Raw genomic sequence first — 15,962 nt, forward strand, 5'->3', positions numbered from 1 at the left:
TTGTCCGAAAAATGTTCAAAATGGCAGAAAGAGATATCCAAGTTAGATTCCCAGTTCAGCACCAACATTTTCAACATTTTAAGTTCAAATAAGTGTGCTGTGACTTTACATGACAATTGTTTCAGGGATGAAGTAACATTTCTGGTGCAAGAAAGGTTAATGGTGAGCTTCCACTAGCCGGACGTCTGCCTCTGTCATGGCCCAACATACACCGACTCTCCTCCAGCAGGTAGTGAAGGAGTGTCGGCTTTATTGTAGATTAGGAAGGAAAGTGGAACCTTATGTTGTTCAACAGAAGTCACCGGAGGCAAAGAGGGTCTGTTAATACTTGTTAAGTGTTTGGCTGATCAGTGACTCGAACACAGAGCTTAAGCAAATGAAGGTAGAGAAATTTTAACAAACCACCAAACTACTTTCAATGCAGTGCCACTGTTTTGCTGTTAACGAAGGATGCTCGTCACTGGATGAGCGTTCCGTTTCCCTGGAGGTTCATTACAGCCTTTACAAAACATTCTTTTCCTTGTTAATCCATATCAATGGCCACTAGTTGCCTCAGCTACCTAATATGTACTTTAGAGTTGTTTTTGTAATCACTGAAATAAAATCACATAATTGTCAGCTGCACTACTGGCATTATTGTAGGCTACAGAAATTTCTGCAGGAAGTGTTTTTTCCCACCTGAGCTGCTGTGATCTTGTAAGAGTTTAAGTTACACCAACTCTAGATCGTACAAAACAAACTCAGCAACAAGTATCAATCAAACTTCCAGAATGTTCTCCATTGTCACATTTATAACTGCAGTAGTGTGCCATTGTGTCAAGGAACGTTAATTATTTTCTAGTTCTTTATTATTGTGATAGAGGCTTATAATTTTACTAAAAGAAGAGATGCATTATTATAATTTCTTCTGTTATTATTAACACCATCAATCTTGGCAAAGACGAGGCTTGTCTTTAGTAAATGTAGCTCATGTAGCACAGATAATCCCTCCATATAAATTCCATGTGGAAAAAGGAGGCCTAAAAATGTACCGTGCAAGTGCGTAAAAGTCCATAAATTTTCCTCATGTAGCATACTACATTGATGCATGTAGCCTAAAAGGACCACCCATAATTTAACTGAAACAGGTAGATTCATGCATAATATCATAGACTTTTGTCTGACATGTTGTCATGCAGGTTGGAATAAGTATATTTATCAATCATAATTTTTTATTTGTAGCTATAAAGTATTCATGGAGTGACTTATTGAATATTGTACTCTTGAAGGTCATGAGGATTGTTGTTTAAACCTTCGAAAATGGTGCATGAAGTATTTTGTGCGTCACAGTATATTGATAATTTTTACTTATGGACCATCTGACAGCAACTGAATAAAACACAATTTTAGTGCCATACGCGTTTTGAGTTTATTTTGTGCAAGGCGTTATCAGTGGCCTGGAATATGTACATATGTTAGCTATTTAATTTACATTTTTGTCACTGTGCCTATATGTTATAAACAGGTCTGGTGGTTGGTATTTCCTATTAAGTAGTAATGTTTTGAACTGTACTTACAGGTTGTGTGGACAATTTCTTACATATTACACTTCCATTGCATTTTTGGTGTTGTTCTTCTTATGAATGCCAATTTGCAGTTTTTTCCCACACTCCACAGCACTATGAACTGAAAGATTGTTTCAATGCAATGTTTTGGTTTCTGTTGCCGACTGTCAAATGTTTTTACCAAAGATCGAATGTTATTGCCAAACTTTCGAGTGTAATTATTGAAGTATGTCATCTGTTTGTGTACGTGTGTACGTGTGTGTGTGTGTGTGTGTGTGTGTGTGTGTGTGTGTGGTATTTTTTTTATTTAGTTTATGTGTGTAGGTCATGGTGTACTATCTGGTTCTTTTCTGTGTGGTGTTCTCAGTGTGTGTTTGTTGAGTGTGTTTGTAAGTTTTCAGCTTGTGAGTCCTTTTGTATTCTGGAAATGTTTGTTTTGTTGTATTATTTTGTGCACGTATGTGGTAAGTGTGTCAAAGAAATTACGTCAGGAAATAATTTTCTCATTTTCAGTTGGTTGGTTTTACCAGTATGGCTCAATCGATTACTGCCAAATGTTTTGAAATGTGGCCAATTAGCCATCATGCGGCACTTTAATTCAATAGGAAATGTTGAGGAAGAAAGAAAGAAGTAATTAAGTGTCAAACATCCCATCGACTGCAAGACCATTAGAGACAAAGTAGAATCTACAGCTCTCAAATGTTAGAAAGGAAATAGATAGTGCCATTTCAAAGGAAAGGTCACAGTATTTGCATTGCTTAGTTTAAGAAAATAAAGGAAAACTTAAAACAGGATGGTTGGATGGGCATTTGAACTATTTGGCTTTACCTTCATAAAACAAAAATGTTTGGTCCTGACAAAAAAATGTAAAATCAGAGGCTAATGTGAGTCCTCAGAATGTAACAGTACACATCTGGTGTAATGAAGCTCTTTTGTGTTACGAAGTTCTTCCCACGGATATGTCCATAGTTATTAGCATCCATTGTATTCATGGTTGTCTGCAATGATTTTCATTGTGTCGTGCACATAAAACCAGAGGAGAAAAGCAATTTTGATTTTTATCGCCTCTGCATGTCTTGTCAACTATGACAGCTGGTGTCGATTTCAAGTCTGTCACACAAAACTTTAAATGATTGCTTGAAAAGTTAAAACACATACCTCGTAGCAAGTGGCAAAAAAGAATTCGATAATCAACATCATCTTGTGTGCAGTCAACAACGATGGTGCATGCAGCACACGGGGATAGATTCCCACCCTACACAGAATGTTCCGTTAGGTTATTTCCAGTACATACATGGGCACATCCTGCTACAGCTAAACTAAGCAGATGTTAAACATGTATTTGTGGTTAGAAAACAATGAGAGGTGGTGGATTCAGATCCCAGCAAAGGAACAAAATACTTTTTCTCGACAGTTCAGATTCTCATATTGCTATATTTGCATATGTAATGTTTTATTGCTCTTAGTTAACAATCCTATTAGTTGCTAGGTTTGAATAATCAAACACAATGCGAAGTCATTTCAACATTTCAACATGCACCCATACACACATGCTTACATGTGGCTGAAATGATATTTAAGATCTTTCGTACTTAGTTAACAGAGACAATAGGTGCTCAATTGGAATCCTGGATGGTAGTCTTAATACAAATGTTTTCGTCACTTAATTTCAAGTTGAAACTTAGTTTCCAAAAAGTCATTTATTGCAATAAACTTGAGTTTACAAGCTGCCATCTAATTATAACAGGTTTCGATATTCACATTATCGTGATATTAGTCTGATTGTGGACTCAGTGTTACAAATCAGTTGCTTCAAGTGGGGTCTTGTAGTAATCATTTTGTAGAGTGAAATGTCCATATCGAAAAGAGATCAGAGGAACTGCAAGACAGTAACATTATGTGGGTGCATTCGTCGTTCCCCTACACTCTGTCGAGGAATATGGCACTTCATCATCATCATACAATTTAGGTGGAGTGGAATTCAGGCCGTTTGGATAGTTTTGATGGCGATTGCACCTGAGCTAACATGTACAGTAATTCTGTAATTATGTTTTGTGCAAGTATTGGGCGTTGTATGTACCTTCTGGCTGCACCTAGATTTGAACTACCTGTTGTATGGGGTTGAGCGACTGCCATGGAAAGCTCAGATGGTACGACTGATTGTTATTAGCTTACTGGTAATTCATTTGTATTAACTGGAGCCCTATCCCCTGTGTGGATGGTCCCTCAGCAGTGCTGGCAATAGTGAGCCACCTCCACATCCCCACGAGGACACGCCCAGCCAACTCACACCCTGCCTCTCTGTATGTGCAGTGCACCAGTCATTACAGAGCCGAGAACCACCACCACCAGCACCACAACCACAACCAGAACCGCCACCACCACCGCTGCCACCGCCACCTCTGCCAGCGCACCTCACCAGACACCTGCTGCTGCGCGGCCCACGACTCCTCCACCTGATGGGGCCACTGTCTCTCGAATGCGGTGAGTTCCCTCAGAGCGCGCGCGCGCGCGCGCGCGCGCGCGCGCACACACACACACACACACACACACACACACACACACACACACACACACACACACACACACACACACACACAGCATTATATGGTAGATAAGATATAAATACTGAAAAGCAAAGTGTAAATGCTCAGTCTAGACTTAATGAGGGTCAGCAAAGTGAACTGGGAATAAAATCAAAACATACAATCAGAGGTGGTATCCCCACGACTAGATCATAGTATCATGGGAGAGAGGTTGGTTAAGAATAGGTTGGTAGGAAAAATAGTTATTGTCAACAGTTCAGTGTCTTATTCATCAAGACCAGCAAACCAATGCCAACAATAATTCAGACTGAGATTTTCACTCTTCAGCGGAGTGTGCGCCGATATGAAACTTCCTGGCAGATTAAAACTGTCTGCCGGACCGAGACTCGAACTCGGGACCTTTGCCTTTCGTGGGCAAGTGCTCTACCAACTGAGCTACCCGAGCACGAGTCAAGCCCTGTCCTCACAGCTTTACTTCTGCCAGTACCTCGGCTCCTACCCTCCAAACTTTACAGAAGCTCTCCTGCAAACCTTGCAGAACTAGCACTCCTGAAAGAAAGGATATTGCGGAGACACGGCTTAGCCACAGCCTGGGGGATGTTTCCAGAATGAGAGTCGTGCTTGGGTAGCTCAATTGGTAGAGCACTTGCCCGCGAAAGGCAAAGGTCCCGAGTTCGAGTCTCGGTCCGGCACACAGTTTTAATCTGCCAGGAAGTTTCAATAATTCAGACAATGTCATGCCCAGAAAATTTAGTGATGGGGAGAGTATGAGTGCACTGAATGTGTAACACTGTCAGATGAGATAAATGTCTATTACTTTAGATGTATTGGAATGGTCTAGCAGAGGTCACACATACACACACATTTATGAGACCATTTTTGGTGTTTGTCAGGAATGAGAGAGGAGAAAGAACCCAATAATTTGCTATAGTTTCTGTTAGTAACAAGAAATATACTCGGCAATCACCAAACAGAAGCAAACGCCAGCAGAGCCTCAGCTTGCCGGGGTGTGCACCACCTTGGTTGCCCCACTGTAGTCTGCTGTAACAGCCAGTCTCGGTAACCACAGACATGCAAAGGGGAAACTGTGCCTTCTGTTGACAATGTGTCTGTCTGTCTGAGCAGCAGAATTGCAGTGCCATGAGCTCCCAGAGTCCACAGTTACATGCCTTCCTATCTCTGTCTTTCCCTACAGTTTTTAACCTCAGCAACCACCTCTAGTTCCACAGCGGTTATTCCCTGATGCCTTCAAATATAACTTACTCTGCTGACCCTTGTACTTGTCACAGTTTTCCACATATCACACTATCCTCACCTATTCTGCAGAGATGTTCGATAGTTCTTCTGTTACGAGTTCACCTAGTTTAAACATCCGTCAATAGCACTGCATTTACAATGCTCCGATTCCCCTCTTGTTTTTTCCATAATCCATGATTAATTTTTATGCAGTACTCTGCTCCAAGCATACATTCAGGTATGTCTAACACAAATTAAGGCATATCTTTGATATTAGTAACTTTGTTTTGCGGGGAATCTCCTGTTTTTCCATGCTACATTATTCCTTATAACAACCGTGCTTTGACCCTCAGTGTAAATTAGCATCACATGTACCAGAGTCCGTACAAGTGGTCTACTGTGTGGTCCTTAATTCTGTAAACTTTGCCACCAATGTTACTTCTGCCACACCCCAATACTTTCCTCTTTCTTCCATTCATTAATCCTGATTTGGCACTCATTCAACTGTTTATTACATTCACCAATTCTGGTGATTGTCTGACTTTCGGTGAACACAGAAATATCACCAGTGAATTTTATCAATGATATCCTTTTCAACTTCAGTTTTAATTAAATTGCTATAAGTTTCTTCAGTTCCACCAATGATTCTTCAGTGTTCATCTGAACGTGTGTGGAGATTACCTGCATCCTTATCTTTAACAATCTTTAATTCAGAATACCAATTCTTGTTGATTATTGTACATATTCTATGTTACCTGCTGTTCAATATATCTTATATGTACCTTTTAAAAAAATTTCACACACTTTCATTATTTCATGCTGTCAAATGTCATGTAAAGATCTTCAAATCCAATAAAGATACCTTGATTTTTCTTACACATTCCTTCCACTATCCCTGGATCCTTTACTCCAAATTTATCTTCCTCAAACAGATAATCACCTTTGTCTTCCATTCTTCTTCATGTTGTTATTTTTTCAAAAAGCTCTATTCACGAGCTGTTTAGCTATTGCACTTACAAGTGCTTGGTTGCTTCTGTAGTATCTGGATGGTGTTTCTCTGGCATTCTGTTGCTATGACTCCTGTCTCACGGATCATGCAGACAAATGTGGATACTCGCTTGATTGCCGTTCATTATCACGTTGTCTAAAGCCTCGTAGAAGTTAAAATTCCCATTCCATTCCTGGGTACTTCACTATCCTATTTATTTACACACTGAATTCTCATAACAGTTCTCTTAAAATTTAGTTAACTCATTATCATACCTGAATTGTGCTCCGAGTGTACATCTGTTGCTGGATACACCTTACAATTCAATACCTGACTCCAGAGTGTGTGTCTGGTTGTGATCTACTCCAGCTGGAAATGTCTTTACCAACTAAAGCTCTGCCTTCCTCCTGAAGAGCTGAAAATGCCAAGATACCGAAGCAGCCATACAAATGTCACAGAATACAGGGCACAGCCTTGCAGAAAGTCAGCCACCCACATGTGGTGGAATTGTGCAGGAGGGCCCCTCCAAAGGGACTGCTTTTAGCGGTAATGTGGCCAACCATAAAAGGCAATCAATGCTAACCTTAAACCGCTGTGAGGAATTTTTGAGAAAGTTGTGACCACCATATAACCTAATGGGAACAGGACAAACAGACTGGGATTCGTTTCCAAAACACTCCAGCAGAGTATAACCAACACTTAACATTTGTGTGAGGAACAGATGTTCTCCAGCACAAAAGCAAGTCTTATTAATTACATATTAGTTATGTATTAATATCAGTCGCCGGCCTAATTAGGAATTCTTGTCAAACAATGTAATAAAGCAGAAGGCAGTGCTAAGGCTAACCTAACCTTCCTTGACACACACACACACACACACACACACACACACACACACACACCTGTTTCTTTATATCTGTTCACATTACACCAGAGCAACGTAACCTTGCAGATAAATGTAATACTAATTTGGAGGTCAAACAAATGGCCAATAAGATTGCAAACTGTAGCATATGCCTAACAACAACATGTACCTTGAATCAGGGCTTAATTTTGGCCACAATGCATTCTGGCACCTCCCAGAAACTCCCTTTCTTCTAATTCTCTCTTTTCTCCCCCCCCCCCCCCCCCTTTTTTTAACAGTACAGTACCGGAGATTTGAAGTAGTACATGTGTATTAAATCAAACCGTAACCGTAATTTTCCGCTGCACCAGCACAAGTGAACATGACAATGGCTCGCCAACATGATGTGACGGGCAGGAGGTAGAGAGTGTGTGTGTGTGTGTGTGTGTATGTGTGTGTGTGTGTGTGTGTGTGTGTGTGCACGCACGTACAGTATACCCAAGATAAGTGGAGTATCATTCTAAAGTTGTGATTGGTGCATATTGCCTTTTGTATACGACTGCCAACAACCTCAGCAATGTAGTAGCAAGGCAACATCTCATGTTATGTGTGTTAATGAGAAATAAATAATGTAAGCCATGTTTGAATGTGAACGTCTTTATAATGTGCTTTCACGAAATCATTTTATTCCATGTTGTAATTTACGTCACAGCTAAAAATCATATGTGCGAATGGAGCAAACATGACTAAAAGTTGGCAGCCTTGCGACCCGATATGTCCCTTTGCCCACGGCACTCTTGACCTTTGTCTTTATCTGCCCGCACCCTCGTTAGAACATGGTTGACGCTATACAGTAGAGGGGAGCTCCCACAGGGGGCAAATTTGAATTCCCAATGCAGAACGGACATGTATATGTTTGACCCTTAAGTCTGTCTGTCTGCCCCAACATAGTTCTCAAACGAAAGTTCCAATTTTAAAGCCGTTTTTTTATTTGAAAGCTGGTTTAATGGGGACGGTTCTTAACTATATTTCTGAAAGTCTGTTCAGCCGTTTAAATGTCATCAGCTATATGAAGTAAAAATGTTTTCTGCCAGCATGCTCTCTTGAAATACATTACAGAATCCATAAGAACTATATCACGTTATGTAGTACCAAACTGTAGAGCTCAAAAAGATGTACCTAAATAAAAGATTAAGGTTGAAGAATAATGATGATTTTTGTCTTCTGAAGTCAGCTGTTTAAACACCCACAAAGCAGAAAAATTGAGTGTGACTCAACTGTGAAAGACAAACATATGCTCTTGCTGACTTTTTGTGGTTCTTTTTGAGGTCTACAATTCATTAAAAAATCAAATGATTTTGCTCTAATAGTGTAAGGAGCACGACGGCAGCCCAGTTTCTTGCGACTTGACTTACAATTATAGCCATAGCTTATTTCTTGTGCTACCTAAAGTAGCTAAATATATAATAATAGATAGTAAATGAATATATCTGTGAGTTAAAGAAAGAAACAAGTAAATCCCATAAGTGGTTCTCGCATTACAGTTGCCTGTCTGTATGTCTCTATGTGAATTCAGTCTTTTTAGTCCACGATTCAGACAGGTCGTGTCTATGGCTTTTTCAATTTGAATCAGTTTACCTTGTTAGCCATCGCTGCCTCACAGAGAAGCCAACAAACAATCCAACAGGCACTTCAGGAATTCACGTTCAACAATATTACTCAATCACTCTCTGTACGTCAATCGCTTGCAGTGCAGTTGTTCTGCTCAGAACCGACAGCATTGTTTTGGTTTGTTCGTAGTGTTTATTTACACATTGTGACTCAGTGGACAGGAGAGTTTAATAGTAATGTATATCTCTACAAAAATTAGTGACTTCTTTAAACCTAAAAGACAAAACGTTAGTGAGGGCAATGAAAACCACAGTTTAGATGTAGAATCCATGACGTCAGCTGTGGCTGGAGAAGAAGATGCAAACAACAAAGCAGACAATCCTTCTCCTATGTCATTGTTGCAAAATGAAAATTTGTATAAGTTGGTGGATATGGATACAGACAAAACATCTATGGACAGTATTGATAATTGTAATGATGATGAAAAGCCAGATTGTCGGTCTGTCGAACAATGTACAGATTATAAAGCTAAAAACCCGTGGTTGATTATTAAAAAAAGGCCAAGTTTGTAGATATACACTAGGTGCTGAAAAAACAAAACGGTTAAAACTGAGTGAGCAATGGCTTTTAGGAACTGTAAGCTCATGTGGGACATGATCAAATAACGTCTCTTAGGAAAAAACTGTTTGATCACTGCACATTTGAAGCTCACGGTTTAGCAAACAAAATCCAGACTACGCAGAAAAATATCACATTAAGAACTCCGTCGCTTCCACAGTAAAGGAACAAAAAGTTGTTACTGAGGGTATTTTTGGACAGCTTATAAGCAAGCAAAGTTAAATAGACTGTTTAATGAGTTTCAGACAGAAATTGATCTCCAAATTAAAATTGGTTTGGATATGGGCCGAATACTATGTTCAAATGTTGCTTGATCTAATATAGTGATTCATATTTCTGATCAGATGACATCAGATCTAATAAATAATTTAATAAAAAGTGACTCCAAATTTTCACTTCTTTTGGATAAAGCCACTTCACTTTCACACAAAAAAGCTTTGATTGTCTAGTTCAGAACATTGTTAAAAGGGAAAACGCCATGACAATTTCTTTGCGACTTTTTGGGCTAAATGACACAACAGCATCTGATATCTTGAAAGAACTTTTAAAGCAGTTAGAATCACTAGGACTAGGCTGTGAGTTTTTGAAAGACCATTTAATCGCTTTGACTTGCGATGGAGCTTCTGTCGTGTTAGGAAAAAAGTCTGACCTTGCAAAGCTGATGTTTCCAAACTTATTCATCTGGCATTGTTTGAATCATCGTTCAGAACTCACCATGCATGACACGATAGAAGAAGTGGTGGGAATTAATCACTTTAAAATATTCATGGATAAAGTTAGAAATATCTTCAGCTGCTCCCCGAAAAACAGCAGTGAGTTGGCAGTTGCTGCTAAAGGTTTGGAGCTAGAAATTTAAAAATTGGTCATGTGTTTTGACACTCGTTGGGTGGCCTCCAGTTTATTGGCAGTAAAAGCTGTGTGGAAAGATTGCAGGGCTCTGTACAGTCATTTTTTAGAAGTATCAGAGGACACGAAATGAGACTCAAAACAACGGTCTTCTTACAAAGGGCTTTGTAATTGTCATCTACAACTTTCGTCTCCAACCTAGCTGTAATCTCTGATGCCTTAGAAGAGTTGGCCGATCTATCCCTACAGCTTCAAAGATCAAGTGTTAACCTTGCTCAAGCTCACGACGACATTACACTTTTATTAAAAGTGTTGGAAAGTCTGTTTGATGCAATGGGACAACATGCAAATGTAGCTAACATTGCACTGGAAAATATGAACTTTCAATGTGTTAAACTTTCTCAAAGAACAATTATTTCTAAGATTCCTGATGAACAGTTTAATCGCAGCTTGGCAAATAATTTGTGATCCAGGTTGCTATCAACAGTGAATGCATCTGAAAGCTACGATGATGATATGAACTACATGAAGGCCATTCACCTGAAATTGTGGCCTAAAAACATATCGATCACTTATGGAGAAAATGAGATTTTTCGAATGTGTGAAAGATTTAAGATTAATAGCCCTCTGAAATAATGAAGAACTTCAGGGAGTACAAACAGGGTCTGAAACCACTACTAAGTGAAGAAGTGCCAACTGTTCTTCTACAGCCACCAATGTTCAAAAATTTTGTATCAATAATAAACAGCATTGCAGTGTCGATTGCAGAGTGTGAACGTGGCATTTCTGCAATGAACTTAATTATGACACCACTGAGATCGTCACTCTACATCTGCACTGTTTGTAGTTCATTACGCATCAGACTTCTGGGACCACCTGTAGCTAGATATGAAAATGGGCGTCTTGGATGGTGAAGGGATATCATTCTGCACTTGCTACACATTCAAAAGCACGAAGTGATAAAGTGTATAATGAGGATAATTCTGTATTATGGAAATGTTTTTCGTAATCCATCTCCATTGATTGTGTTTAAAGTAATTTCACAATGCTTACTTTTTCTTCCTTTATTTGAGCCACTGAGTATGAACTTAGTTAAAACTAAGAGTTCAGTTAATAATACATCCTAAAAAGGTACTTTTTAACAATAAATACACAATGTATATTCTGTATAAACTGACTCCTCATATGCCACTGACTTTTGTCAGGATAACAGATGTTTGTCATTTTAAGTTAATACACTATGTTGAAAGTGTAATAAAATTTAAAGGGAAATATTTAAACAAAGTTGTATACCCTTAGGTCAAAGATATATACTGCATGTTGACAGGACTTGTTATTTTATGAGTGAAGGGAAATTAAATTCATATTTCAAACTACAAAACTGTAATCTCAAAATTAACGCTCGGTACAATTTATTATTAATGTGATATTCTTGATTTGGAATCATTTGTAATTTTATCATATATGAGTTAACAGATCGATACTCAATCCCACCGATTCAGTTTATTGGTCATTAGCGGTTTAATTGTTGAACGGCAAATCGAGCTAAAAATCTACTGAGATGTGGGATTCTTGAAGTTTTCAACTGCTGTTTGAAACAGTATAACATCTTCGTACAGCCCGCTGAAGTAAAATTGTTTAAATAATGGTTTAACGTACAAACTAATTTTTTTATATACACAGTATGTTATTGGAAATGAAAAAGTAATTTTAACAGAGCTATAATGGAACTCGAGAAGCTTTGACATTTTTGTAAAATATTCGCCAAAGATGGATGATTGTTATAAGTGCGACTTTGACTGAAATGGTCGACTTCACTGTGAAGCTGATTTTAATATAAGTGCATGTTTATTTTTGTAATAATTCTCTCCCAATGCCAAATGCATTGATTGCTTTTCCTACAAGATGTATTCTACATGTAAAACATTTTTCGGTCAGATTGCAGCAAATGTGTTAACATTTATAATAACAGGTCCCTTTTGATTTTTTGTGGTTTAATAAATAAATATTCAGTTTGCAGTGGCTACCCATGAAGTGTGTTTTTCTCAGTTAAGACACCATGGGCTTATGGAAAAGAACAAATCTGCCATCTCTATGACGAGTTTATCATTTCCTGATTATTATAACATAAAGAACACTTGCCCACAAAAAGCAAAGGTCCCGAGTTCGAGTCTCGGTCCGGCACACAGTTTTAATCTGCCAGGAAGTTTCATATCAGCGCACACTCCGCCGCAGAGTGGGAATCTCATTCTGGGAACAATAGTGTTTTTTCAGTTCAATTTTTACACGTAGGGTCTCATGTTAATTAAATGGTAAAGACCTTTCTCTTTGGCTAGTAACATAGGAACAACTAAATTTTTTACGAGTGTAAAAGTTAAGTCATAGATATTTTTAGTCTATTAGTTACATTTTACATTCAGAAGGGAATTTATTTATTACCTGTATAAATAAAACTTGTGATTTCTTTTTCACTCACTATCATGAAAGTTTCAAATGACAAAATCTGACTAAAGAACATTACATATAGTCTTTTCCCATGGCAGTGTAACATGTGGGGAGGAGAGGAGACGAGAGGAGAGGAGAGGAGAGGAGAAAGATTACGGCAGCCTCAGGGTGAGGAAGTGGGAGGGGGGAATGTTTTAACTTTATCTTGCATTGTTATCAACTCAGGCGCGACGCAACGATCAGCTGCTATGGTACAAAATGCTCACAGAATTAACATTGCGTGAAGACGTGGGAAATCGAAATTGTACTAGACCCAGATGGAGCAGGAATATCTTAGTCATTAACTGCTAAATGCCTTGTTGATGAATACTGAACACACGTTCATAGAGCAGCTACAAAGAAACTGTTTGAACGTTGTGGCTGGCAGCATTTGAAAACGTGATGTCGTGAGTATGACTTGGTGCCAATACGTGTGAAGCAGAACTATGGAGCAAAGTGACACTGGTACGGCAGGTGGTGGAACCTTGTGGTGTTATGTTTTTGATTATAAGATATTATGGTTTACAAACCTGAATTTCAGAACTGTATTTAAGAAAGAATTTCTCATTGTAAGTCTTATCACAAGTCTCTCTCTGTGGTCAGTGGGGGGAGTGATAGAAGGGGGCGCCTTACGGCACCTAAAAGTTTAAAAGTTAAGCCCTGCCTTGAATGAACTAGATGCAGCAGTTTATAGAACCAGTCACCAACACACATGATACTAATAGCAATACTAAACAGGGCAGAGCATGAAATGATTGATTTAAATCAGGAGGTCTATTATGATCCTACCATATAACATCATTGCTAGTACACGGTCTCTATACCTTTACGTTACCCAGCTTACATTTGAGTAGCTAATGCAGTAAATATTTCTTTATTGGACACAGTTTGAAGCAATTAAACAGAATACAAGTCTAACTACACTGGCTGTGGAGGTACCTTTGCTTTGCTTCATTAACTAACTAGTTCAGTACATGAGGGCCTCAAAGTTTCATGGTTGGAAGAGCCACGCTCATTAACAAATCTTCACAAGTGTGTATGGAAAATGGTGAGTATTCTCATCAATAATTATTCATTAAGCGAAGCACAACAAACTATAACTCTTCAAATAACAAATGTGCTTTGAAAAGTAGTCTTTTAACCTTCTCAAAATATAGTTGGGTGGGCAAATGCCAACACCATTAAATTAAAGTTCAAACACCTTCTCATGGAATGAACAGTAATAAAACTTTGTAATTCTGATCAAAGTGCATAAATGCAACAATTAATAATCTTTTTCACTTCTAATTAGTATTATTATTATTATTATTATTATTCTTTTAACTAACAACTTTACTATTTTTGGACAGCTTTTAAGTAAGCCAAAGTATTTAAGAAAAGTAATGCAGATCGATTTAAAAATGCACTGGAAGTGGTGTATTTCTCAAATTATTAAACTGAACTTGAAACACAATAACTCCACACATTAGAAAGCAATCACAACTATTTTTACGGCTGCTGAATAGTCTTTTCATAATAAATTAGCTCACTCGGAATTAAATTCACTAGGATAGGATTCCTGGTGAGGTTTGTGATTTGGGATAATCACAGGTGCAAGATAGAGCTTTTAGCAATACCGTGATTATTATTAAAATCAACCAAATTTCACAAATACCTGGTCCATTTACAGAGTGCCAAATATAAACATTTTGCTGGAAGGCTGGTGGCACTGCCACTGGTGGCATGATTTGCAGTGGCTGTTAACATGGCAGCGATGTAGTCATCGCAGTACTGTTGGCCCCGCCCTGTTATAGACCTTCTGAATTATATTTTTGCAGGGCCAAAAACAATGCCTTTATACATGGTATCACCAAATGCAGCATCTGAGGTCCATATGTAACACTCTTTAAGTTCCTCTGCCTCAATACTCCAAAAATATGAACTACAATGTTCTGCTACTGCTAGCGAGATATTAACCACAGCACTGCTCAAGCCAGACTCCTTAGCCGTCGCAAGGGACGAGTTGCCGCTTGCGTGAACGACACCTTTTCCATTCTGCCAGGCTACTTCTGTAGCTGCAGGGATTCCCCACATTTTTTACATTCAACCCTGCATTCCCTAACTATGGACCAAGTCATTTACAGTACATTATATAATAATCATTCCGGGAGTTATTTTCATTCATAAGCATAAATTGAACATTGTTCAAAAAGTTCACATAACTGAAATATGTATACATTGTCTAAGAATTTCCGTGACAGGTAAAACACTCTGCATATGACAGATACAGCACTCTACATAAGCAACTCTACAAATAGAAATATCAATACAAAGTAGGTCAAAAATGGATGTTACATATGCCCCATGGTTCACTGAAGATTCCTGCTACGCAAACATCAATAACACCTTAATGGTGCCAAGCAGTCAAAAATAATAATCACTTCATCCAGAGTTGAGCATGAAAAGAATACATTGCAAAACACATTAAAACACTATACACTCTATACACGTAATTACCAAAACAAGACATAAGCAACATTATTCAATTATTTACACCTGTCACATCTCTCATTTTGTGAAACAGTAAGTTGAGTAGTAAGCAAAATTTATCTGTATTGCCAAGAATATTGAGTAGCATTTTGTAAGCATTAAGAAATGTAGGTATACACATAAAAGTATACCCCCTACAAATATCACAAGCAATTTGACATTGTACATGCAACACATCCTATAGCATGATTTCGAATTTACGAAGGAGGAAACTATCAATGCTGATTCTAATAATAGTAGTCCATTCTTTGATATTTACATAAACAAACATATTTAAACTGAACCTACTATTCTTTTCTTACTGCCTTTATTTGAAACACAGTCCCTCTTTGAAAACTGTAGCAAAACACATACAACACTAACAGATATGAAAATAAAATGATTTTGCTACCTGCAATAGCATCTTGCACTGCATTTGACAACATTAACAAATTACATATCACATTAATCAATTGGCTGCCCATTTTGGGTTTTGGCAGTCTATTATAAACAGTTTTTTTTCCCCACTTTGGCAAGTCTTCTATGCTGCCCATTCTGTATTTAAGGCATTCCACATTTCTTTTCAATTTGGCAACATTTGCTTGTAGCCCTTTCAGTACAGGGTTTCACATATTTTACAACAGGTTTTAGAATCTGAAACTTCTAAGATAGTAACAGCAATTTTACATAGGTAACAACATTTTTATAGGAACATAAATTACAGTTAAATACAGTAT

The 15,962-nt window shown here is 38.1% G+C and overlaps 1 protein-coding gene and 1 non-coding gene across 2 annotated transcripts in view; one reads left to right on the forward strand and one right to left on the reverse strand.

The window, feature by feature from the left end:
• The window catches only part of LOC124553484, a 109,237-nt gene that overhangs the window by 61,212 nt on the left and 32,063 nt on the right, over positions 1 to 15,962 (forward strand). The window contains exon 3 of the mRNA XM_047127340.1: positions 3,858 to 4,028. Within this exon, the coding sequence (XP_046983296.1) occupies positions 3,858 to 4,028 (171 nt within the window). The remainder of the gene's footprint in view (positions 1 to 3,857; positions 4,029 to 15,962) is intronic.
• Trnas-cga lies at positions 4,462 to 4,536 on the reverse strand. The gene has a single exon. It is a non-coding gene; the product is annotated as a tRNA-Ser (tRNA).

This window comes from Schistocerca americana, chromosome 11 (genome assembly GCF_021461395.2).
Source record: "Schistocerca americana isolate TAMUIC-IGC-003095 chromosome 11, iqSchAmer2.1, whole genome shotgun sequence".
Taxonomy (NCBI): Eukaryota; Metazoa; Arthropoda; class Insecta; order Orthoptera; family Acrididae; genus Schistocerca; species Schistocerca americana.